This window comes from Ahaetulla prasina, chromosome 1 (assembly GCF_028640845.1).
Source record: "Ahaetulla prasina isolate Xishuangbanna chromosome 1, ASM2864084v1, whole genome shotgun sequence".
NCBI classification, from domain to species: domain Eukaryota; kingdom Metazoa; phylum Chordata; class Lepidosauria; order Squamata; family Colubridae; genus Ahaetulla; species Ahaetulla prasina.
In genome coordinates, this window is record NC_080539.1 from 329,860,725 (window position 1) to 329,886,237 (window position 25,513).

Here is a 25,513-nt window from a genome sequence, read left to right on the forward strand (position 1 = left end):
CACTAAGTGAATGGTTGTAAGTCAAGGACTACCTGTACAGGTAGTCTTTGAGTTACGACCATAATGGAACCTGCCCATCACAGTCAAAACTCACGACAGTTATAAAGCCATCCAACTCAATTTGAGCTTTTTTGTTTTGTTTTTTGTAGTGGTTAATCAAACGCTGTAATAATAATAATAATGTTTTAATTTGTATACCGCCCTTCTCCCGAAGGACTCAGGGCGGTGAACAGGCAAGTAAAATACAAAACAGAAATATACATCATAATTAAAACAACCCTTAAAAAACTAATTCAAATATGCCAGAAATTTAAAATAACATTACACCCCATACAAATTACAACAATTTAGTTGTTAAGCAAACCAGTGGTTGCGGTTTTGCTGAAAACCAAAAGGAAATGCCAGTTTTCAGCAAAGCCATCATAAATTGCGGTCATGTGATCACAGGACAGGGCAAATGGCCATAAATGTAGCCTAGTTCCTAAGCACCTGAAGTGCGATCATACGGGGAGAGACAACCATTGAACTTTGAACCTGGGTCGTAAATACCTGCCAGGCAGATCTGTTGGGCCTATAATATTTCTCAGTCTCAGCAACTTTGATCTATGGACTCCAACTCCCAGAATTCCCTAGCCAGCGTGCCACTTGATTGTGAGATGGGCAGCTGTAGTAATATGGATGAATGCGAATGAATGAATGAAATCCAGGGAATTGAAGTCTAGATATCTCAAAGTTAAGATTGAGAGCCATCAGTTGTTGTTATTTGTAATTTGTGGAGACCCTTTGAAAAAGCCCATGATAGAGTCTTATCTGTTTTCCAAATACTGGCTTTCATGTCCCTGAACACAGAGTTTTAACAACCTGTGAAATGCCTTATAGCCGTGATGGCGAACCTATGGCACGAGTGTCACAGGCATCCACGTGGCTGCAGGAAAGCCTCCAGAGCTTGTGGAGGGCGAAAAACGGGCCTCCTGGAAGTACCAGAAGTCTGGAAAGTGGCTGTTTCCAGCCTCCGGAGGGCCAGGGGAGTCTGTTTTCTCCCTCCTGGAGGCTCCAGGAAAGCCTTCAGAGCCTCCAGCGCCTTGGGAGGGTAAAAAATGGGCCTACCAGAAGTCCAGAAATGGGCCGTTTCCAGCCTCCAGGGGCTTCAGGGACGCCTGCTAGGCCCAAAATGGGGTGTGGCCGGGGAGTTTGCACACACCTGTGTGGGGCATGCGTGGGGGGGCATTGCATTACGGGTGCGGGCATGCACGCACACGCTATCCCCCGTGCTTTTGGCACCTGAGGAAAAAAAGGTTAGCCATCATTGCCTTATAGCAGGGGTCTGCAAACTTGGTTCTTTTAAGACTTGTGGACTTCAACTCCCAGAGTTCCTCAGCCAGCAAAGCTCTGGAGTTGAAGTCCACAAGTTTGCCTTATAGCATTGGTGTCAAACTGCCGACCTGCGGGCTGGATGTGTCACACGCAGGCCGTGCCCACCACGTCTCCATAAAAGCATAAAACATCACAATACATCACATCACATGATCAAGTTTGACACCCGTGCCTTATAGTAAGTCTGAAGTTGTTCAACAAACCCAACCTTCCTTCCTGAAAGCTAACTAAGCCACTATCTTGTGTTTTGGTAGCAGATCCCACAAATTAATGAGAGTCCTTGTGGAATTCCTGCAAGACCATCTTCTAAGCAGAGATTTGCACCTGCTCCGATGGGAGGGGGGAACTATGGCCCTTTTATGACTTGTGGACTTCAACTCCCAGAATTCCTGAGCCAGCCATGCTGAGCTGAGCCATACTAGCTCAGGAATTCTGGGAGCTGAAGTCCACAAGTCATAAAAGGGCCATAGTTCCCCGCCCCTACCATAAGGCAAGCGATACCTTGTCAGTTGTGGCAAATTTTTACTATCCCACTTCCCCAGGAAAAAGATATAAAGGCTTTTCTCAATCCGGTGATACACAAATATAGTTAAGCTATCTCAGAGATGCCTGAAAATTTTTATAAATATAGGTGTCCTACCGGATCAGATTCCTAGCCCACTCAGGAAACTTGACTAGCAGGAAACAGTTGTTCAGTTTCGCTTTGGGATGAAATAGTTACAACTGATATATTTAGAGCAGCCCAAAGCAAGGGGAAGCAATTTTGCCCCCACAAATACCACATGGGCAATGGGTGGGGAGATGTCTTTATTCACGCACACACACACGAACATTGGCATATGTGTGCTCACGTGCCTGCCTCATTCCCACCCCCATCTTGGTGGGGAGCTGGGGGTTTAAATTTTTTCTTGAAATAAACAGAATACAAAGTGCAATTTAAATGGGGGTAGTCAGTTGGATCTCCCTTTTAGTATAAGGTAAAGGTAAAGGTTCCCCTTGCACATATGTGCTAGTCGTTCCCAACTCTAGGGGACGGTGCTCATCTCCATTTCAAAGCTGAAGAGCCAGCGCTGTCCGAAGATGTCTCCGTGGTCATGTGGCCGGCATGACTAAATGCCAAAGGCGCACGGAACGCTGTTACCTTCCCACCAAAGGTGGTCCCCATTTTTTACATGCTTTCGAATTGCTAGGTTGGCAGAAGCTGGGACAAGTAATGGGAGCTCACCCCGTTACACAGCACTAGGGATTCGAACCGCTGAACTGCCGACCTTTCGATTGACAAGCTCAGCATCTTAGCCACTGAGTCCCTCTCCCTTTCAGTATACTCTTTAAAATTTATTTTATTTTTGTCAAATTTAGATACCACCCATCTCACTCTCAAATTGCTAAGAAAGCAAACATTTCTTTGAAATTACATCATCAGAACACCACCAATGACTGTCAACACTGGGACCTAAAGACAGTGTGGAAGATAAATTACCCCTATGCTCCATTATCCTTGGCAGAATTGCAACATTAAACAAACCTAAACAAAAGTTTCCAGAGGGCTGTTTAGCTCAACGTATCTTCTAGAACCGGGGAGTCAAACTCAAGGCCTGCGGGGCGCACTGGAAACAGTGAAGGACTGGTCCGCAGTGCCTCCACCAGCGAAAACTGATTTCACAAGAACCGCGTGCAGTGGCCCTTTTCACTGGCAGAGGGCTGCAGAGACCATCACAGCCAAAAATGGAGCTAGCTCTACTCCCAACACGAGTGCCGTCAAGCTGGCCAAACCCACCATGACCACGCCCATCTAGACAGATACCCCACCCCCCAGGTCAAACAACCCTGATGCGGCTCTCAATGAAATCAACTTTAACACCCCTGTTCTAGCACTTTTCTGGCAGTCTTCCTCTTCTTCAATACTGATCCAAGAAGATGCTCCTGTATATTCACAATTTGTTCTTCCTGACATCCTCAGGCATCTGCCGTAGTCTGCCTTCCTGCCTTTGAATGAGGATTCAGGTACCACTCAGTGATTTGACATTTTCCATATCGAGGGTGAAGGTTCGTTCTCCTAGCTTGTGGGTTGGTTTCTGTTATATGGAATATTAGCTCAGAGAACAAAATTTCATCCTCATCCTAACACCTGAACTACAAATATTCATCACTATTTTCCATTTTTTAAAATACAGGTAGACTTTGATTTACAACTACTTGTTTAGTGACCATTTAAAGTTATAAATGGCACTGAAAAGTGACGATCGGTTATCAGTCACATGAGCAATTGCCATGTATTTAAAATGCTAGCAGCATCCTGGGGTCACATGATCACTATTCGTGACCTTCCCAGCTGGGTTTCTGACAAAGTCAATGGGGGAAGCCAGATTTGCTTTGTGACAGCATGGTTCACTTAATTACAGTGATTTGCTTTTTGATTGTGGCAAGAGGTTGCAAAATCAGTCGCAACTCACTCAGCAACCAGCTTACTTAGCAATGAAAATTCTGGTCCCAAGTGTGGTGGTTAAGTCAAGTAAGTTTATTTATAAACTCTAGGGTAATTCTTGTTCAGCAAATACAACTGGAACTGGAAACTTTTAAGTGAAGCCATCACTGAAACTGCAACTCTGCTTATCTTCAGCTTTTCTTTGCTGAACAGATCTGCAGATTGTAAATGCGAGAATTAATCACAGTTGCTTTTTCTTTACCATAATAACTACAAATGATCGCTAAACAGGGCAATCACTAAAGGACTACTTATTCATTGGCCACCAACTGACCATTTCCATATCTTCCTCCCAACAGCTAGTCCTTGATAGCAGGACTAGCTTTATTTTATTAGAAGGAACCACTAACATTGTTCAATCACTAAATCGTATCCAATTCTTTGCGATCCCATGGACTACAGCAGGGGTCTCCAACCTTGGCAGCTTTAAGACTTGTAGACTTCAACTCCCAGAGTTCCTCAGCTAGCAAAGCAAAGCTGGCTGAGGAATTCTGGGAGTTGGAGTCCACAAGTCTTAAAGTTGCCAAGGTTGGAGACCCCTGGACTATAGCACCCCAGCCCACCGTCTTCCACTGGCTTAGTTTGCCCAAATTCATGTTCATTGCGTTAATGTCTAACCATCTCATCCTCTGCTGTCCCTTTCTTCTGGCAACCCACTTCTTTATCATCAAGAAAACCTCATGGACAGTATCAAAAGACCACCGACATACCAAACTGTTAACATAGACCATACTACAGTTGCAATACCCACTGCTTGACATTGAACCAAGAGTAACCAACTTTTCCAAACAAAATAATGCCAAGTTCCAAACAAGACACAATGCAATTTTCATTAGTTTCTTCCCATTCTCACAGGTAAAAATTGGAGTTTTTTCTCCCCAAAGGGTCCTTGGGAAATTAATTGTACACAGTGATGCCACATTACAATTCCGTATTCTTAGTTACTATTTTAAACGCTTTAACCTTTTAACCTGTTCCCTTTTTTAAATACTCTGTAAGCCACTTAAGAATCTGGTTTCAGGCAGTCAAATAAAAATAACTTTTATTCTTTAAAAAAATACAATGTCCACTTTGGTGTCATACAGAACATTCACATTTAGTCAGTCACACTTTACCATCATTTAAGAATTCAACTTGCCATTTGCACAATAGTACACAACCTCCATTCCCACACCCACTCCCTTTAAAACAAGTCTGTTTTCCAGTGCATCCTCTGAAATCCCAGTTGCGTGTGGGACCCACAGAACACAACCTTCAGAAATACGTCCACGGGTAAATTTTGAAAGAGGCTTTTATTGTAGACAAGGAAAGAAGAGAGTCAAGGCTGCAGAGCCTTGCTAAAGCTAGCAGCTGAGCCTGCTCCATTTTCATAGAGCGATTTTCTATGTGCGCGGCAGGAACACATCCATCTATCCATCCATAGGATCAGTGCTCTTTGGGCTTGTCCTCCCCGCCGGGACTCGGCTCGGCTGCTTTCACATCGATGGGGATGGTGTGTTGCGCGGACTCGGGGGAGGCCAGCCGGGGGGCCTCGATGCACAGCTGCCCATCCGGATTCAGAGAGCAAGTGATGGCCTGAAGGTCCACATCGGGAGGCAGGAGGGTCTCCCGGCGCAGCTCTTGATGCTCCACCCAGTAGCCGCCGCTGTCTTTGCTCTGGCTCTCCCTTTGGCGCTTGGCGGTCACCGTCACTTTCCTCCCCTCCAGGTTCACCGTCATCTCCTCGGGAGTAAAGCCGGCCACGTCCACCGAGAAGCGGTAATGGCTTTTGCTATCCCCGGCTGGGCTGGCGTTCTCCTCCGAGGCTTCCTTTGCGCTTTCGCGCTCCCCCATAAAGGGGAGCGGCGTCGCCTGGAAGAAGGCGCGGCTCATCTTCTCCATCTCTTGGAACTGCCTCTCCATGTCGCCCATCACGCGGTCCACGAAGCTGGGGCTGGCCGGCCACAGGGGCCTGCACGCCGGCTGCAGCTCGCTGAGCCAAACGGGGCCCAAGCCGGGCAGAGGCCAACGCCGCAGAGGGAGCATCCGAAGCAGGACGCGAGAGTAGCTCGCCATGGTGGCAGCGCAGCAGAAGCTCCCAAAACGACGCACAACCTTTCCTCGAGCTCGCTCCGTCTGTTTCTGGCTGGCTGGGCGGCCCGTGCCGCCTTTTATAGTCCCCGTAGGCCCCGCCTCCTCAAGCCGTTGAGCCGCGTGGCCTCGGTTGTTGTTTTTATGACGCAACGGCGTGTAAGAAGTTTCCAAACAAGTCTGGAAAACCGGCGGCGGCTCCAGAGGCGCCTAGAAGGAAGAGTAAAATTCGTGCCAGCCCCGCTTTGCGTCCTTAATCTGCCATGAAGGGCAAACTAGGCAAAACGCGTTTATGCTCTGCCTAGCAGCTTCTAGAAAAATCCAGTTTGTCCTAGACACGGGCAAGGCTGCTCAGTCGGCATTCACACACGCCTTGCAAAGCTACCAACTGCTCTACCTGAGCCTAACGGTGTCCATAATTAGACTGACTAGGTCAGGGGTCTGCAAACTTGGCTCTTTTAAGACTTGTGGACTTCAACTCCCAGAGTTCCTCAGCCAGCTGGCTGAGGAACTCTGGGAGTTGAAGTCCACAAGTCTTAAAAGAGCCAAGTTTGCAGACCCCTGGGCTAGGTGGTTCAATGGCTAAGACAGTGAGCTTGTCAATTAAAAAAGTCGGCAGTTCGAATCCCTAGTATAGGTCTCCTGTGTGAGCAGGGGGTTGGACTAGACGACCTCCAAGATCCCTTCCACAACTCTTGTTACTGTTAACTGCTTGAAAAGGATAAATTGCCAGGAGCCAGCCTCCTGCTTTTTGGGGGGAATGGGAGTCCAGAAAAACACAGTGCTCATGGTGGCTTCTGTTTCAAAACTCAGCCTTTCCCCCTCTTCTTCCGTTCCAGACGTTTTTGTACAACAACCCTGCGAAGGAGAGTCGGCGTTGCCTTTTTTTGAGGGGATGCTAAGAAGAAAATGGGGCATAAATAGACTTTCCTTCACCCTAGAAGTGTGGGGGATGGGGGATGAGAAATTAAGACTTTTTCTATGCGCAGAGATTGGTAACTGGAAGGCAAAGCCTTTAAACTGAGGTGAGCAAAGCTCTGGAGTCTTAATTTGACTTCTGGAGAGATAACAAATCCTCAATAGTATCATAGAATAGAATAGAATTCTTTATTGGCCAAGTGTGATTGGACACACAAGGAATTTGTCTTGGGTGTATATGCTGTCAGTGTACATAAGGAGGATAAAATACATTCATCAAGAATAAAAAGATACTGTCAGCCCCGCAGCGCCACGGTTGGGGGTTGCCATTCAGGCGGGATGGGGGAGCTCACTTACTGACCCAGCGACACCTAGGAGTGTGTCCGGCCAACCAGCCTAGCCATCCAAAGCCCTCCTGTGCAGGACCAAGCCTCGGCTGTGATGAATCGGGCCGAGCTAAAGCCTGAAAACTAAAGCACTGATGTGGGTTAGCCATGCTAGGATGGATATGGGTTAGCCGGGAGGGAGTTGCAAGGATGTGATGGGGTGGGGCCAAGAGGTGGAGCACAGGAGTCTTTAAAAAGCTGGTGGGGAGCACTGCGCATTAGCGCTGACAGTATCTCACTTTGTGAATGGTGATTGTTGGAACGTGCCAGAGCTCCTGATAAAGACCTCTACACCTGAGATCCTGGTTGTCTGGAATCTTATTTCACAGCGCCATTCTGGAACCTGTTGGATACAACACTTAGTGATAGTCAAGGTTACTAATAAGCTATCAAATTGTACTAGGAAACAAATAAACAAATAAAAACAATATCATGTTTCCCCGAAACATCTTATATTTTTTAGAACCCCGAAAATAAGCGCTTTGCCTTATTTTCGGGGAGGTCGTATTATTTTGGGGGGTTGTGGAGCAAGATGGGGCTCCTCTTGCCGTCTTACCTGATTTCCACCCCCGCATTTAAATATTTTCAGGGAGGCTTATTTTCAGGGGCAGGCTTATTTTAGCACGTGCGCTCAAAAGCCCAATTGGGCTTATTATCATGGGATGTTTTATTTTTGGGAAAACAGCAGAGGTGGGTTTCAGCAGGTTCTGACCAGTTCTGGAGAACCAGTAGCAGAAATTTTGAGTAGTTCGGAGAACCAGTAGTAAAAATTCTGTCTGCCCCTGCCCCCATCTATTCTCTGCCTCCCAAGTCAGCTTATTGGGAAGAAATGGGGATTTTGCAGTAACCTTCCCATGGATTGGGGTGGGAATAGAGGTTTTACAGTATCCTTCCCCTGCCACGCCTACCAAGCCACACCCACAGAACCAATACTGGAAAACGGTATAATTGAAAGATACAAGCAACATGATAATAGTAATAAGTGGGAAGAGACAGATACTAGTAAGGAAGAGAAGAATAATAGTAATACAGTCTTAGTAAATTATTTGACAGTGCTGTGGGAATTAGTTGTTAAGGAGAGTGATGGCATTCGGGGAAAAACTGTCCTTGTTTCTAGTTGTTCTGGTGTGCAGTGCCCTATAGCATCTTTTTGAGGGTAGAAGTTGAAACAATTTATGTCCAGGATGCGAGGGGTCTGTAAATATTTTCACAGCCCTCTTTTTGACTCGTGCAATATACAGGTCCTCAATGGAAGGCAGGTTGGTAGCCATTATTGTTGTTGTTGTTGTTTTTTGCACTTCTAATTATCCTCTGAAGTCTGTGTCTGTCTTGCTGGGTTGCAGAGCCAAACCAGCCAGTTATAGAGGTGCAGATGACAGATTCAATAATTCCTCTGTAGAACTGGATCAGCAAGTCTTTGGGCAGTTGGAGCTTTAGGATTAGAAAGCTTTAGAGATACTCCCCCTTCCCCCCTTTAAAATCACTGCAAAAAAAGAAGACAAAAACAGTCCAGGCTTATTTTTGCTGCCATAATTTTAACTATCTATATTTTTTTTATGGAGATCCTCAGTCCCAAAGGTGCTTTTCCCAAAGACAGCTGGACTTCCTTGATTTTTTCCTTGAAAACATTTCACTTCTCATCCAAGACGCTTCTTAAGTTCTGTTCATATGTTTTTGCCCATTATTCAGGGTTTTAAGAAAGGAGAGGATGGCCTCGCTCAGAATTTCAGATAGACAAACCAAAATGACCCATGTGAAAATGGGCCATTTTGCCGCCTAAATTTAGCAACATGCTCTCAAATGGGGTGACCCTTACGGAGATACAAGGAAATGTTTAATGGCCCCAGACTGTATGTGGCTGCTTTTTGCTGGTTAAGGGGAGAAGATCAATTGCAATATGACATTCTGTCTGCACACCTTTCCTGGTCCATAACTCCTAGGATTCAAACTTGTGTTATAAATCTACTTCTCAATTTACCCTTCAGGGAAATGTTATCCATTGCTAACTGCTCCAGTACTGTATTGTCTATGTTGGCAAAGGAAGGATGTTGGGCCAAAGAAATGGGACAATTCTGATTTTTTTTTCTCATTAACTAAAGTAAACCTCTTTTTGATTTCTTCCCATCCTCTTTCTGAAAAATACTTTCTTATCAGGTTCTTATCCCAAAAGCAAATTAAACTGAATGCTTAGACATTGGGACTGGTCGATTCAGCCCCTAACATTCTATTAATTATTTTTGTGGTTATTTTGGATTGGTTTTTTTTATATATTTTGGGAGGGGGAGAATTTTAACTCCATATGCCACCCAGTATCACAGTGGTGAGGTGCTTGACTATATAAATTTAATTAATATTTGCCTAGTGGTTTAATTAAGCCCCAGTTGGCTGAGTTTTCATAGTGAGGAAAACATGCCCATAGCAGGCCTTAAATAGCTATTTTCTAATTTTCTTGGTGGCTAATATCAAATCCTCAAATTTAGGTTCTGAATGATCTGGAGAAAGCTAGGCAGAGGGAGAAAGTGCTGGAACCTCTTACACTCTGTTGCATCATTCAGGAATCTTGGCCTGCTTCCAGGTAACAGTAGAAGTGATTTTTGTGTATGTCTATTTTTTCAATCTCCACCAGGTGGCAAAGTTGCTAAAACAATTTAAATAATTTAAAGTCAAGACAGGTTATAGAACTGAACACAATCACAGACAGCCTCTCAGCATTCTTAAACCGATCCATTTACAGTGGAGATAATACTGGAATTACAGGTAATCCTCACTTAATGACTGTTCAGAATGACAATGGACCTTCCCAGAGCTATTTATGACCCGAATTCAAAGTTCGGATGGCTGCCTCCTCCTCCCCTCCCCCGCCCCTCGTGGTTACATGATCACATATTGGGTTCTGGAAAATAGGCTCGGACTTATGGCTGTTCTGCATGACTGATTGTCAGTGTCTTTTGAGGGTTTCCAGCATTTATTTCTGGTTTCGGGGTGGCGGGGAATGCCTATTGGTTTGTTTAAAAACCGCCACATTCAGTTAGTGTTCATTTAATGACTGCCACAAAAAAGGTGGTAAAATCAGGGGTGCTCCTGTGATGATCCACTGAATGACCACCATGATTTACAGGAGTAATTCTGGGGTAAATTACAGTTGTAAATCAAGGACTACCTATATTTATCACTTTCCTGGGCTCCAAAATCACTGCAGATGGGGACTGCAGCCAAGAAATTAATAGACGCTTGCTCCTGGGGAGGAAAGCTATGGCAAATCTAGACAGCGTACTAAAAAGCAGAGACATCATCCTGCCAACAAAAGTGCGTATAGTCAAGGTTATGGCTTTCCCAGTTGCAATGTATGGCTGTGAAAGTTGGACCATAAGGAAGGCTGACCGTCAAAGAATTGAGGCCTTTGAACTATGGTACTGGAGAAGACTCCTGTGAGTCCCTTCGACTGCAAGGCGATCCAACTAGTCAGTCCTAGAGGAGATCAACCCTGACTGCTCTTTAGAAGGCCAGATCCTGAAGAGGAAACTGAAATACTTTGGCCACCTAATGAGAAGGAAGGACTCACTGGAGAAGAGCCTAATGCTGGGAACGATTGAGGACCCAGATTGTTGGGGGGGCAATAAGTTGACTTTGTAAATATATACAAATAGAATGAGACTATTGCCCTATACATTGTAAGCCGCCCTGAGTCTTCGGAGAAGGGCGGGGTATAAATGTAAACAAAAAAAAAAAAAAAAAAAAAAAGAAGAAGAGGACGACAGAGAATGAGGTGGCTGGATGGAGTCATTGAAGCAGTAGACATGAATTTAAATGGACTCCAGAGGATGGTAGAGGATAGGAAGGCCTGGAAGAATGTTTTCCATGGGGCCACAATGGGTTGGACATGACTTCGCAACTAACAACAAAAACAATATTTATCACTAGCAAGACAGTCTATTATAAGGTGTCTAACACCTACTTTCTGTAATAGAGGCATGCAGGCTTCTCCAAGCAGAAGATTCCTAAACAAGAAGTAAGCAAAGCAATTTGTATTCCTCCAGATATCTGAATTACAGACTCCTTTCATTGTCACCTGGTCAAAGACTGTGGAATGTTATTAATTGAATTAAGTAATTACTGGTACAGGCAGTTCTCCATTTATGGTTATAACTGAGCTCAGAATTTTTGTTGTTAGACAGGACAGTTGTTAAATGAATTTTGCCCTATTTTACAACCTTTCTTGCCATGGTTGTTAAGTGAGTCACTGCAGTTGTTAAGTTAGTAAAATGATTGTTAATTGAATCTGACTTCCCTACTGACCTTGCATGTTAGAAGGTTGCAAAAGGTGATGACATGACCAGGGGACATTGCAACCGTCATAAATACGAGTCAATTGCCAAGCATCTGAATTTTGAACATGTGACTATGGGGATGCCGAAGTAAATCGTGAAAGGAAACATAACATAGCCCAAATATTCCCTTTAAAGTCAGGTTTTTACCTCATTTTGGAAGCATAGAGGGGCCACTACTGAGAAGATCCTGTTTGCCTAATTATGTTCTGAATGTACAAAACCTTTAAATTTTCAGCAGCTAAATTTATGAGTTCCTGGCTAATACGAAACTTACAATGGTCATTTAGGTGGACAAGTTTCAGGCTTGCTGAAGCTGTGGAATATTTCTTTGGAATTTTAGAATTCAAATACATGTATAATGGAAGATCAGAAAAGGAGCTAGTGTGCTATGTAAGAAAAAGATTATGTACACTAAAAAAAATAGTTGCTCAATTGTGATGAATAATTTTAGTTCCTGTTACCATAGCTATTGTATTTGGAAAAGGGCTTTGAAATTTGAGGTGGCTGATTTATCTTGTAGTGGTTACCTCTTGCATAAAGGAGTGAGTCAGCCATATTACAGTTTTAAGAGTGCTCAACGTTTGAGTTTCTACAGGGCAAGAATTCAAATTCTAAAAATAAAACTGACCAGAATACCTGGAGAAACACCTAGTCAAATGCAAATTGATATTTCCGTGTTACAGATGAAGAATACTTGAGGCTGAGAAATGAGTAGAACAAAGAAGAGAAATATATATATTTATTTATTTGCTTTTTCAGGAAATGGATTCCCCTTAGCAAAGTCCTGCTTAAACATACAGAGAATCCCCACTTTACATTCAGACAATCTCCAATATTCATCTGACACCTAAGGTTCAAATTTGTGGTATAAATCTGTTTCTCAATTTACCCTTCAGGGAAATCTTATCCATTGCTAACTGCTTCAGTACTGTATTGTCTATGTTGGCAAAGGAAAGATGTTGGGCGAAAGCAATGAGACAATTCTGATTTTTTTCTTCTCAATAACTAAAGTAAACCCCTTTTTGACTTCTTCCCATCTGCATTCTATAAAGACTTTCTTAGCAGGTTCTTATCCCAAAAGCAAATTAAATTAAATGAGACTGGTCGATTCAGGAGATAAAACTGTTTACAAAGCTGATTAAAAAAAACTTTTTTTAAAAAAGAAAAAGCTGACAAACTTTTAACTGAGCAGCAAAAATATAAATATTGGACTGAGAGCCATTCTTTCCAAAACCCTTTTACCAAGACTGACCAACTTCTACACATCACTTAATTCCACCTTTAATTATTCTTCATCACAAATTCTTTCCATGACAATTCTAGTAAATGAAACAATTCTCTCCAAGCCTGCTATCCACCCCCCTCTTTCCCCCCACCAGTTCATTTGATTAGCCCCCCAGGGCGTTTAATTCCATATCTAAAATATTTATTAGCACATTTCTTCATGCTTTCCAGCAATGCAGTTCTTAAAAAGTCTCTTCCATCCAGCCTCCTTCATCCTTGAGCCCGGCTCTCTTCTGCGGGTGTGGATTCTTCAGCTGCTGGCTGAGGTTCATTTCTCACTCGGTTGACTGCAATGGGCACCGTCCTCATGGCCGATTCCGTCACAGGACCTTCGATGCGGAGCTGGCCGTCGCTGGAGATGGAGCAGCTGAGCCGATCTCGGTCCACGGTCTGAGGCACGTCCCACGCCCTGCGGAAGATCTCATAGCGGAACGGTCCATTGGGCATCTCACTGGCCTTCCTGCCCGTCAGAACCACTTTCTCCCCTACCAGCTTCACCACCAGTTCCTGGGGGTCAAATCCAGCCATATCTTGAGTCACTGCAAAGGTGTCACTGGTGCTTGGTGTCTCCAAGCGGTGGATAGTTTCTTGACTGACCATGCTGCTGGCCGTGGGCCGCCAGTTGCTGGTCAAGAGCTCCCACATAGAGTCCATCTCACGCTCCAGCTCTTCAAAGAGCGAAGCGGTCCGGGGCCATAAACCTCGGCTTCGCAGGGGGCTCTGAGGGCCTGCAAGGTGGAGTCTGCACAGCATCTTGGTCTCTCTTTTGAATAAGCTGAGCCCGGTGTGTCTCTATATGCTGAGAGCTGCTGTATGTTCTGCCTCCAGGACTCAGCTCCCTTTTATTCAAATCCTCTCCTTGCTGGAATATTTTTGATGTGATGGTTCCCGCAATAAAGAATTTAACTCATCACTTGGGCATTTCATGACAATTACTCAGCTATCTAAACTGGTACCATGAGGTAACCTCACCCCAATTTTCAGCGCTGGCCTCATTTCTTTGGCCTGTGCCTGGTTTATAATTAGGCTAACTTTCGCTCTCACTCCGTCCAAAATAGAATCTGGAGTAATGCAAACTAAGCTGGGAACAGCTGCTGCCGGCAATGATGCTTAAGAACTGAGGCCTTTATGAACTAATCTGGTTTTCCTCAGTCTTAATGTTTTTCTTTAGGCATAAAGTAGAGACTGATATCACAAAATAAGAAGAAATGACTAGCTAATAAACATTATTTCATGGACTCCAAATTAAATATTGGCAGAATCTTAGGATTGTGATATTATTTATTTATTTATTTATTTGATCATATTTATATACCGCCCTATCTCCTGAAGGACTCAGGGCGGTTTACAGGCACTTAAAAAACACATAAATACAATATAAAAACAATTAAAAAACTTATTCTAAAAGCCCAATAATTAAAAATATAGGAATAAAACCCAATTTAAAACCCATAAATTTAAAATCTAACTCAGTCCTGCGCAATTAAATAAGTATGTTTTAAGCTCGCGGCTGAAGGTCCGAAGGTCCGGAAGCTGACGAAGTCCGGGGGGTAGTTCGTTCCAGAGGGTGGGAGCCCCCACAGAGAAGGCCCTTCCCCTGGGCGTCGCCAGACGACATTGCCTCGCTGACGGCACCCTGAGGAGTCCTTCTCTATGAGAGCGCACGGGTCGGTGAGAGGTATTCGGTAGCAGTAGGCGGTCCCGTAAATAACCCGGCCCTATGCCATGGAGCGCTTTAAAGGTGGTCACCAAAACCTTGAAGCGCACCCGGAAGGCCACAGGTAGCCAGTGCAGTCTGCGCAGGATGGGTGTTATGCGGGAGCCACGAGGGGCTCCATCTATCACCCGTGCAGCCGCATTCTGGACTAACTGTAGCCTCCGGATGCCCTTCAAGGGGAGCCCCATGTAGAGAGCATTGCAGTAATCCAGGCGAGACGTCACGAGTGCGTGAGTGACCGTGCATAGGGCATCCCGGTCCAGAAAGGGGCGCAACTGGCGCACCAGGCGAACCTGGTAGAATGCTCTCCTGGAGACAGCCGTCAAATGATCTTCTAGAGACAGCCGTTCATCCAGGAGGACGCCTAAGTTGCGCACCCAATGACTCGCCACCGATGGTCAGCCGCGGATTTAGCTGACTGTACCGGGATGCCGGCATCCACAGCCACTCTGTCTTGGAGGGATTGAGTTTGAGCCTGTTTCTCCCCATCCAGACCCGTACGGCCTCATATAGTCATATAGCTCATATAGTCCTCGACTTACAACCACAATTGAGCCCAAAATTTATGTTGCTAAGCGAGACATTTGTTCAGTGAGTTTTGCCCCATTTTTCAATCTTTCTTGCCACATTCGTTAAGTGAGTCACTGTAGTTAAGTTAGTAACACGGTTGATAAGTAAATCTGTCTTCCCCATGGACTTTGCTTGTCAGAAGGTCGCAAAAGGGGATCACATGACCCCAAGACACTGCAAACGTCATAAATATGAACCAGTTGCCAAGCATCCAAATTTTGACCAGATGACCATAGAGATGCTGCAACGGTCATAAGTGTGAAAAACGGTCATAAGTCACTTTTTTTCAGTACCATTGTAACTTTGAACGGTCACTAAACGAACAGTTGTAAGTAGGGGATTACCTGTACTGCATTTAGCCACCGTGCGATTTCTTTGTGATTTTGTGTGTATCCATCCTCTGTATCCTGTAAACCATGCTTAATGGCTGAATGGATTGTGTAATCACAGGTAATGGTGGCTTATTCCACTACCAGGATTAACTAAACCCTAATTTAGCGTGATTTGTGTACCCATTGAGTTTTGTAAACTGTTCTGTACTGTATTGCTTAATATTATGTATCAAATGGGATACATTATTTAGTAAAGAACAATTTACTAACCACAGGTTTGCACAGTAAGTGTACCTAGCCAGCCCCGGTGAGTAGCTGCTTAAACCACAAAATGTATATTACATTTCTTTCCAATGATGACATTTGGCTGTATTGGGAACTAGGCAAATAAGGACAAAAAGACCTGCGAAGGTGAAGTAATAAGAAAGATTTTAGACTGTGCGGAAATAGAATAGAATAGAATAGAATAGAATAGAATAGAATAGAATTTTTTATTGGCCAACTGTGATTGGACACACAAGGAATTTGTCTTGGTGCATATGCTCTCAGTGTACATAAAAGAAAAGATATGTTCATCAAGGTACAACATGAATACATAACACCTCTCCTCCCAGAAAACACTTTGCCTCTATTTACATATTTATTTACATGTTATTTTTCGACGAGTCACGCAAATAACCTGGGCGCCTCCTTGTTCTTTCTGACCGCGGTTCAGTTCTGGTAGTTTTGAGCTGGTCGGAGGGCTGTTTTCTCCTCCCAGCTCTTTCTCTGGGCCAACGGGCTCTGGATTATTGGCCGACTTTTTCTTGGCCATCCGGCCTTGGATTAATTTTGAACTTTCCTGCTGCTTCCTCGGGAACCTGATGGCGCCTGGAACTCTGGGACCTCAGCTAAGTCTTGCGCCCCCGGTCATTGTTAACTGTGGATTCAAATTGGTATTGGTCCTGATCTGTTTATTTGGTTCGGTTTGGTCAGTTATTCGCTTCTTAACTGATCTATGTGGCGCCCACACTCGTTGTCTGGTAGCTCTACCACGCACGATTTTGGGCCGGTTATCTTTATTATTTGCCCTGTGAACCAACTAGGGCCGTCCCCATAGTTTCGGCCCACACCCGTTGCCTATGCTCATTTCCTTGTCTTCTAGTTCCCCTTGTAACCCTCGGTGTGTAATGGGGTTCAAGCGGTCAAGTGGGCACCGGAGTTTCCGTCCCATTAGCACTTCGCTGGGCTTTTCCGTGGCCGTGTGCTTGGGGTTCTGTGCTGGATTGCTAGGAAAAAGTCTATTTTTGTTTGCCAGTCACCTGGCTTGAGCCTGGACAGGCCTCCTTAGCGCCCGGACGGAACGCCTGCAAGGCCATTCGACGCAGGGTGGAAAGGCGCAGAGAGGCATGTCGGATGCCTTCCTCTGCCAGGTATTCTTCAAACTGGGCTGCCGTGAATTGGGGCTCATTGTCGGACACCAGAGTGTCCGCAACCCGTGAGTTGCGAATAGGTGGCGAGAGTTGCGATTACTGCTTCGGCCGTAGTGGATTTCATGATTATGATCTCCAACCATTTGGAAAATGCATCCACAACCACTAGGAATGTTTGGCCGTGAAAGGGCCAGCAAAGTCAATGTGGATTCTTGACCAAGGCCCTTGGGGCTTTTCCCATTCTCTGACTGGGGCTGTTGGGGTAGAGGTCTGACTCTTGGCAAGCTTGGCATTTCCCTACCCTCTCAGCAATCTCGGCCCATGAGTGGCCACCATACATAGCTTCTAGCTAACCCCTTCATCCTTACGATTCCTGGGTGACCCTCGTGGAGGAGGTCCAATACCTTTCCCCTTAACTTCTCAGGAATTATTACACGATCACCCCATAACAGGCACCCCCCTTGAGCCGAGAGCTCATCTCGTTTTTTAACAAATTCTTTGAACCGTTCGCCCGGCGCAGCGGGCCACCCTCTCTGTACCCAACCGAGTACAGTCCTTAACACAATGTCCCGGTATGATGCCCGAGCCACTTCTTTTGATGTGACTGGGCCAGAGTCCAACGAGTCAATAAGTAGGATGGGCGTCCCCGGAGTGGGGTCTTCGGTCGCCCCTGGTAGTGGGCATCGGCTTAACGCATCTGCATGCCCCACTTCTTTTCCTGGCCGATGCTGCAGCTTGTACGAATAAGCGGCTAGAAATATAGTCCAACGGGTCAAGCGTGGCGAAAGTGCCACAGGCGTTGGACGGTCACCAGCCAGTATCCCTAGTAGTGGTCTGTGGTCAGTCACGATTTCAAAATTCCGCCCAAAGACATACTCGTGGAATTTTTTGACCCCTGACACAATGGCTAGTGCTTCTTTGTCTAATTGGCTGTAGTTCCTCTCTGGGGAGGACATTGTTCTAGAGTAGAACACTATAGGGGCTTCTGTGCCGTTTGGAAGTCTATGGCTGAGTACAGCCCCCACCCCATAAGGGGAGGCATCGCAAACCAGCACTAGGGGTAATGAGTCGTGATATTGGATGAGCAGGCTATCACTTGAGAGCAGGTTCTTTACTGCTTCAAAAGCCCTATTCTGACTTTCCCAAGACCAAACAGTATTTTTCCTAAGAGCCTATGCAGCGGTTCCAGAACGGTTGCTTTGTTCTTAAAAGACCAGAAAATTAACCAATCCAGGAATGCCTGCAGCTCTGCTTTGTTTTTGGGCGCTGGAGCCTTCCTAATTGCCTTAACCTTGCTCTCAGTAGGGTGAATTCTTCTTGTCTATCCGTAGCCCAAGAAATCGACGGATTCACCCCTATCTGGCATTTGTTTGTCTTGACTTTTAATCCGCTGTCCGGAAAATGCTCAAGACCTTTCTTAACCGCCTCCCCAATTCCTCCATGTTTTCCCTGAAATTAGGACATCATCAAGTAGGGAACTACCCTGGGAGCCCCTGCAGTAGTCGTTCCATCAGGTTTTGGAACAGCCCTGGTGCCACACTGACCCCAAATTGCAATCGGTGCACTTGAAGGCCCCCTGTGCGTACAATCGCTTGGGCTTCGCCAGCGGGCGCTCACTGGCAGTTGTTGGTAGGCTTGGGCCAAGTCTAACTTTGCAAAGACTTGCCCTTGCCCCAAAGAGTGCAATAAGTGTTGCACCACGGAACCGGGTAAGCGCTTTTCTGTAAGGCTTTGTTAAGCGCCGCCTTGTAGTCAGCGCAAATTCTAATTGACCCGTCCGGTTTTATTGGGTGACGATTGGCGCCTCCCACTTTGCGTGATCGACTGGCACCAAAATCCCTGATTAATGAGCTTATCCAGCTCCTTATCGATTTTTGGTTTTAGGGCAAAGGACTCTCTCGCCTTAAGCCTAATGGGGCTACCTGGGGTCTAAGTTGAAGGAAATAGGGGTCCCCTTGTACTTGCCCAGGCAGTCCTTGAAGACATCTTCAACTCGTTAAAGAGAATGTCTTTCAGGTTACAGTCACTTCTGTAGATGCCAGTCACTCCCATGCCCAGGGCACGAAACCAGTCTAGTCCCAACAGACTGGGCAGAGTTCCTTCGACGATCGTGATGGGCAGGGTCTTTTATGAGGGACCGACTCGACTCGGACGGAGGTGGTCCCTCGAACAGGGATGCGATTCCCTGGTAGTCGTGCACTCGTAGTCGCTTGTGCTTGCAGGTGGCGCTCGCGACGGACGGCAGCGATTTCGCCAAAGTGTCCCAGGACATGATGGTGATCGCTGATCCCGTGTCTACTTCAAGCCGCACCGACTCCTCTATTTTTGGCTTGGTGAAGATCTTCTTCTCCACTTTGGTCGAGGCGCGCCTATGACCACAGTTGTTTGGTTGAACGCGCTTTTTGTTTGAGCCAATCGCGGGCCGCCTTGCCGATTCCGCCTGATTGGCCGATTTGAATTTTCGGGAAGGTTGGGCCGCTCGACAAACTTGAGCTAGGTGCCCTTTCTTCCCACACCGCCGACATGTCGTTTTAAACTTGCAGCGTTGGCGCTGGTGTTGACCCCGCAGCTTCCGTGATTCGCCTCGGTCCCCTTTGTCGCTTTCGCGCGGCAGACCCTTCCTCGCCTCACCGCCGGATTCGGTCTGAACCTCCTCCTGGTGCACCGGAGTTGCCTTCGCCGCCTTTGTGGACCGGCTTCTGCAGTGTCTCTGCCGCTGGGATGACATTTCATGTGCTCTGGCTTCGCCCAGAGCGCTGGCCAGCGTTGCTCTTGCCAGCAGCCGTCGCCGCAAACGGATGTCTTTGACCTCGGATGAGTTGCTCGAGAGCACCTGCCCAGGTCACGTATCCGCAGTCCTTGGACGCCTTCTAGGGCGCCATGTAGTCACCGATGGATTCGCCTCCATCTGCCTTCGCCTCCGAATTCAAACCGCCGCACGATTTGGACGGCGTGCGCGGCGGTTTCTTAGCAAAGTCTGTAAAGTTGGCCACACACCGACTGCAACGGCGTTGGCTCTGCCAGGGCTTCCGCGATGTCATGACCTCCGGACCGCAGTGGCTTAGGAAATAAGCCCTTTTCGGTTATCTGAACTCCGCAGTTCGTTGGCTTTAGAAAGCTTTCAAACGGGTCATATACGCTCCCATTTCTCTTTAGCCGGTCAAACGGTGCGGGCGGAGTGAACTGGCCATCTCGCTTTTCTGCCCTGGGTTTGCTGGGTTCGGTCTATCGTGCTTCAGCTCGGTTCTGGTTCTCCTTAGCCTCGAGATCCCACCTTCGCCGCCAATGTTAAGTTCGAAGTAACGAGGCTGGAGACCAGGGTAGTGACAACAGCTCTTTAATATAGGTGAACCCAGCAACAGGCTGGGGAAAAACCTCCTTTTATACAGTTCTGTTGGAGGTTTCTCCCATCCAGACCCGTCGGCCTCATATAGTCATATAGCTCATATAGTCATATAGCTCATATAGTCATATAGCTCATATAGTCATATAGCTCATATAGTCATATAGCTCATATAGTCATATAGCTCATATAGTCATATAGCTCATATAGTCCTCGACTTACAACCACAATTGAGCCCAAAATTTATGTTGCTAAGCGAGACATTTGTTCAATGAGTTTTGCCCCATTTTTCAATCTTTCTTGCCACATTCGTTAAGTGAGTCACTGCAGTTAAGTTAGTAACACGGTTGATAAGTAAATCTGTCTTCCCCATGGACTTTGCTTGTCAGAAGGTCGCAAAAGGGGATCACATGACCCCAAGACACTGCAACTGTCATAAATATGAACCAGTTGCCAAGCATCCAAATTTTGACCAGGTGACCATAGAGATGCTGCAACAGTCATAAGTGTGAAAAACGGTCATAAGTCACTTTTTTTCAGTACCATTGTAACTTTGAACGGTCACTAAACGAACAGTTGTAAGTAGGGGATTACCTGTACTGCATTTAGCCACCGTGCGATTTCTTTGTGATTTTGTGTGTATCCATCCTCTGTATCCTGTAAACCATGCTTAATGGCTGAATGGATTGTGTAATCACAGGTAATGGTGGCTTATTCCACTACCAGGATTAACTAAACTCTAATTTAGCGTGATTTGTGTACCCATTGAGTTTTGTAAACTGTTCTGTACTGTATTGCTTAATATGATGTATCAAATGGGATACATTATTTAGTAAAGAACAATTTACTAACCACAGGTTTGCACAGTAAGTGTACCTAGCCAGCCCCGGTGAGTAGCTGCTTAAACCACAAAATGTATATTACATTTCTTTCCAATGATGACATTTGGCTGTATTGGGAACTAGGCAAATAAGGACAAAAAGACCTGCGAAGGTGAAGTAATAAGAAAGATTTTAGACTGTGCGGAAATAGAATAGAATAGAATAGAATAGAATAGAATAGAATAGAATAGAATAGAATAGAATAGAATTTTTTATTGGCCAACTGTGATTGGACACACAAGGAATTTGTCTTGGTGCATATGCTCTCAGTGTACATAAAAGAAAAGATATGTTCATCAAGGTACAACATTTACAACACAATTGATGGTCAATATATCAATATAAATCGTAAGGATTGCCAGAAACAAGTTATAGTCATACAGTCATAAGTGGAAAGAGATTGGTGATGGGAACGATGAGTAGATTAATAGTAGTGCAGATTTAGTAAATAGTTTGACAGTGTTGAGGGAATTATTTGTTTAGCAGAGTGATGGCCTTCGGGAAAAAACTGTTCTTGTGTCTAGTTGTTCTGGTGTGCAGTGCTCTATAGTGTCGTTTTGAGGGTAGGAGTTGAAACAGTTTATGTCCTGGATGTGAGGGATCTGTAAATATTTTCACAGCCCTCTTCTTGATTCGGGCAGTATACAGGTCCTCAATGGAAGGCAGGTTGGTAGCAATTATTTTTTCTGCAGTTCTAATTATCCTCTGAAGTCTGTGTCTTTCTTGTTGGGTTGCAGAAATGAATAGATTAAATCTAAGAATAAAAGATAAAGAGGAATCGGTGTATTTCAAGACATGGGAAAGATCCTATGTATGGTTAGAAAGAGATATGAATAAAAGACGATAGATGGATAAACAATGTTAATGATTGAAATTTAAATGAGGAAAATGACAAATAAGAAATAGAAATCTAGATATCGCCAGAGTAAATGGAAAAGGGGGAAGGTGGGGGGGAAGAAAGAAGATTATAAATATAAATGTACAATTATGAAATGATAGATTGGGTAAAAGAGAAAAGAAACTGAAAAGGAAGTATATAATATTAGAAAATTGGAGTTGATTGGTTACCAAACAAGGGAAATATTACAAAACAAAGAAGAAAGAAAGAAGAGAGGAATAGAGGGCAAGACAGAGGAGGTGATGGAGAGAGAGGGATAGTAGGAAGGGGAAGGAGAAGAAGACAGGGTAGGGGAGATGAGTAGGGGAGAAGGTGAGAAGGGAGGGAAAGAGGAGAAGAGTGGGGGAGAAGAAGGGGAAGGAGGAAGGAGGAGGGAGAGGAGGAGGAAGAAGGGAGGAAAGGTGAGGAGGGAGGGAAGGAAAAGAGGAAAAGAAGGTTTGTTTCGAAATGAAGGAAAAGAAAAGGTAGAAGAGCAACTCCAAATGTAATTAAAGTGTTTTATCATTGTGCTTTCTTCAGAGAAAATATGTATGATTATTTACGGACAAGAGAATGTTACATTTACAACATGTGTATAAGAAAAGAAAATTTTTTTAAAAATTTCAAACAAAAAAAAAGAGCTGCGAAGGGTCTGGAAAAAAGCTTAAATCTCCCAAAAGATATTGGGAGTCAGGCAACGTTTTATGGTATTTCTCTTCCTTCCAGTTGATGTTGGTTGGTGGGCAGGGATCATCCCGTAGGACCGTCATTTGTGGGGTGCCATAGGATTCTATTCTCTCTCTTTTCCTTTTCAACTTCTATATGAAGCTGTTGAGTGAAGTCATCTGCCAGTTTGGAGTTTGGTAGCATCAATACATGGATGACACCCAATTATATCTTTTGATCTTGTAGGCCAAGTGAGGCTGTCAAGGTTCTGTCCGGTGCTGGAGGCTGTGCAGGTTTGGGAGGGGAGGAGCCATCTCCAGCTAGTCCTACCAAGACCACCCAGATGTGGGGAGATTCTAACTTTAACCTTAGATGGGGTTACACTTCCCCATTTGAGACTGATGCCCAATTGGGGTGTCTTCCTGGAATCGCAGCTCCTGACAAGAAGCAATGGATGGAAACCAGTCAAGGAGAGAACCAACCTAGAACTAAGGAGAAATTATCTGACAGAACAATTAACCAGTGGAACGACTTGCCTCCAGAGGTTGTGAGGGTTCCATCACTGGAGGTTTTTAAGAAGAGATTGGGCGACCATTTGTCTGAAATGGTATAATGGTCTCCTGCTTGAGCTGGGGGATGGACTAGAACAGGAGTCTCCAACCTCGGCAACTTTAAGACCTGTGAACTTCAATTCCCAGAATTCTTCAGCCAGCAATGCTGGCTGAGGAATTCTGGGAGTTGAAGTCCACAGGTCTTAAAAGTTGCCAAGGTTGGAGACCCCGGACTAGAAGACCTCCAAGGTGCCTTCCAACTCTGGTACTGTATTCTTTTATTCTATTAATGAGTAGGCTGCAGCCAGGAAATCTTTGTCACAGCTTCACCAGGCGTGCCAGTTGTGCATTTGTCACTTCATGGCTTGACTACTGGAATGTGCTTTACATGAGGCTGACCTTGAAGACTACCTGGAAGCTTCAGGTGGTCCAAAATGATGCAGTGCAAGTAATAATAGGCCTATTTCTGAACCCTTCCGCTATTCATGTCCCTTTGTCTCGCATTAATGTTTTCTATATCTTTCGGTTTTTTTAAAGGTTTCAACCTTTAACACCTCTGAGTCACATGCTGCACTGGTTACCAGTTTGCTTCCAGGTGTAATTTAAGGTGCTGGTCACTACTTAGAACAGGGGTCTCCAACTTTGGCAACTTTAAGCCTGGAGGACTTCAACTCCCAGAAATCCCCAGCCAGCTTTGCTGGCTGGGGAATTCTGGGAGTTGAAGTCCTCCAGGCTTAAAGTTGCTAAGGTTGGAGACCCCTGACTTAGAAAACCCTATATCCCATAGGTCTTTGTTACTTGATTACTGGTTACCTATTAGGATTTTTGAAAGACCCTAAAGATTGAGTCTTCACCCAGGCCTTTGGAGAGGATAATGGATGCTTCTTTCTTCCTTTTTGTCGCACAGTCAACCATATATTTAGATTGGATTTGGCATTTTTATCTACCTATCCAGTCCTTCCCAAAGGCCCTATGGCCTATGGGCAGATTTTGATGTTAAAGATATCATTGTAGGATGTAAGCTGTTCCAAATAAAGCTGCCTTTTGCAATTGACTGATGAGGATTTTGTCAATGCCGATGGTGTTCAAGTGTTGTTCCAGATGTTTTGGGATTCCATCCAAAGCATCTATTGCTATTAGTACTATCCTTGGACATTAATTATTATATACATTTAGTTAGTTACAATAATAGTAGTTTAAATTTTGGTTAATATTAAGCAGCAAACATGGCTAGATGGCAGCATATCATCACCTGGATTGATTTTGAAAAAGGTAAGCAATCTCAAGCCTGGTAAATATTTGAACGGGAGATCATTGGACCAGGACATTGAGACAACATCCGAAAAGACAATAATAACTATCTGGCTCTATACTGTTGACAAGAAAATTACAGGAATGGAATTGAACTTGATCCAAGGATGGACTTTTCCTTTAACCAGAGAAGAGGAAATGCTCAGTGGTTGTTTCCCCTTATCCCTCCCCCAATTCAGGCAGGAATGAGCCCCAACTCTTATGAAGAATATGGGTAGTGGTCAAATTATGACCATCATGGAGCATGTGATGGTGGTTAAGCAAACACAGCGGGCAGAAAACAACACCATTGTTTACTATGGCATTGTTGTTAGTTGTGAAGTCTTGTCCGACCCATCGCGACCCCATGGACAACGTTCCTCCAGGCCTTTCTGTCCTCTACCATCCTCTGGAGTCCATTTAAGCTCACGCCGACTGCTTCAGTGACTCCATCACTGAATCACTATCACTGAATCACTGCTTCAATCACTCCATCACTATGGCATAGCTTTGCCAAAAAGTGGAAGTGCTGGTTTACAGCAAACCTTTGTAAAACATCATCATCTGCCTTATAATAATATCAGAGTTGGAAGGGACCTTAGAGGCCTTCTAGTCCAACCCCCTGCCCAGGCAGGAAACCCTACATCATTTCAGACAAATGGCTATCCAACATTTTCTTAAAAATTTCCAGTGTTGGAGCATTCACAACTTCTGCAGGCAAGTTGTTCCACTGATTAATTGTTCTGTCAGGAAATTTCTCCTTAGTTCTAAGTTGCTTCTCTCCTTGATTAGTTTCCACCCATTGCTTCTTGTTCTACCCTCAGGTGCATTGGAGAACAGCCCGACTCCCTCTTCTTTGTGGCAACCCCTGAGATAGTGGAACACTGCTATCATGTCTCCCCTAGTCCTTCTTTTTATTAAACTAGACATACCCAGTTCCTGCAACCGTTCTTCATATGTTTTAGCCTCCAGTCCCCTAATCATCTTTGTCGCTCTTCTCTGCACTTTTTCTAGAGTCTCAACATCCTT

The 25,513-nt window shown here is 45.0% G+C and overlaps 2 protein-coding genes across 2 annotated transcripts; both read right to left on the reverse strand.

The window, feature by feature from the left end:
• Positions 1-5,132: 5,132 nt before the first annotated feature.
• LOC131187839 (heat shock protein 30C-like) lies at positions 5,133-5,993 on the reverse strand. Its single transcript, XM_058162527.1, has one exon. The coding sequence runs from the start codon at positions 5,912-5,914 to the stop codon at positions 5,285-5,287; it is 630 nt and encodes a 209-aa protein (XP_058018510.1). The 5' UTR covers positions 5,915-5,993; the 3' UTR covers positions 5,133-5,284.
• Positions 5,994-12,283: 6,290 nt separating this feature from the next.
• LOC131190876 (heat shock protein 30C-like) lies at positions 12,284-13,671 on the reverse strand. The gene has a single exon (XM_058168362.1). The coding sequence runs from the start codon at positions 13,596-13,598 to the stop codon at positions 13,056-13,058; it is 543 nt and encodes a 180-aa protein (XP_058024345.1). The 5' UTR covers positions 13,599-13,671; the 3' UTR covers positions 12,284-13,055.
• Positions 13,672-25,513: the final 11,842 nt, after the last annotated feature.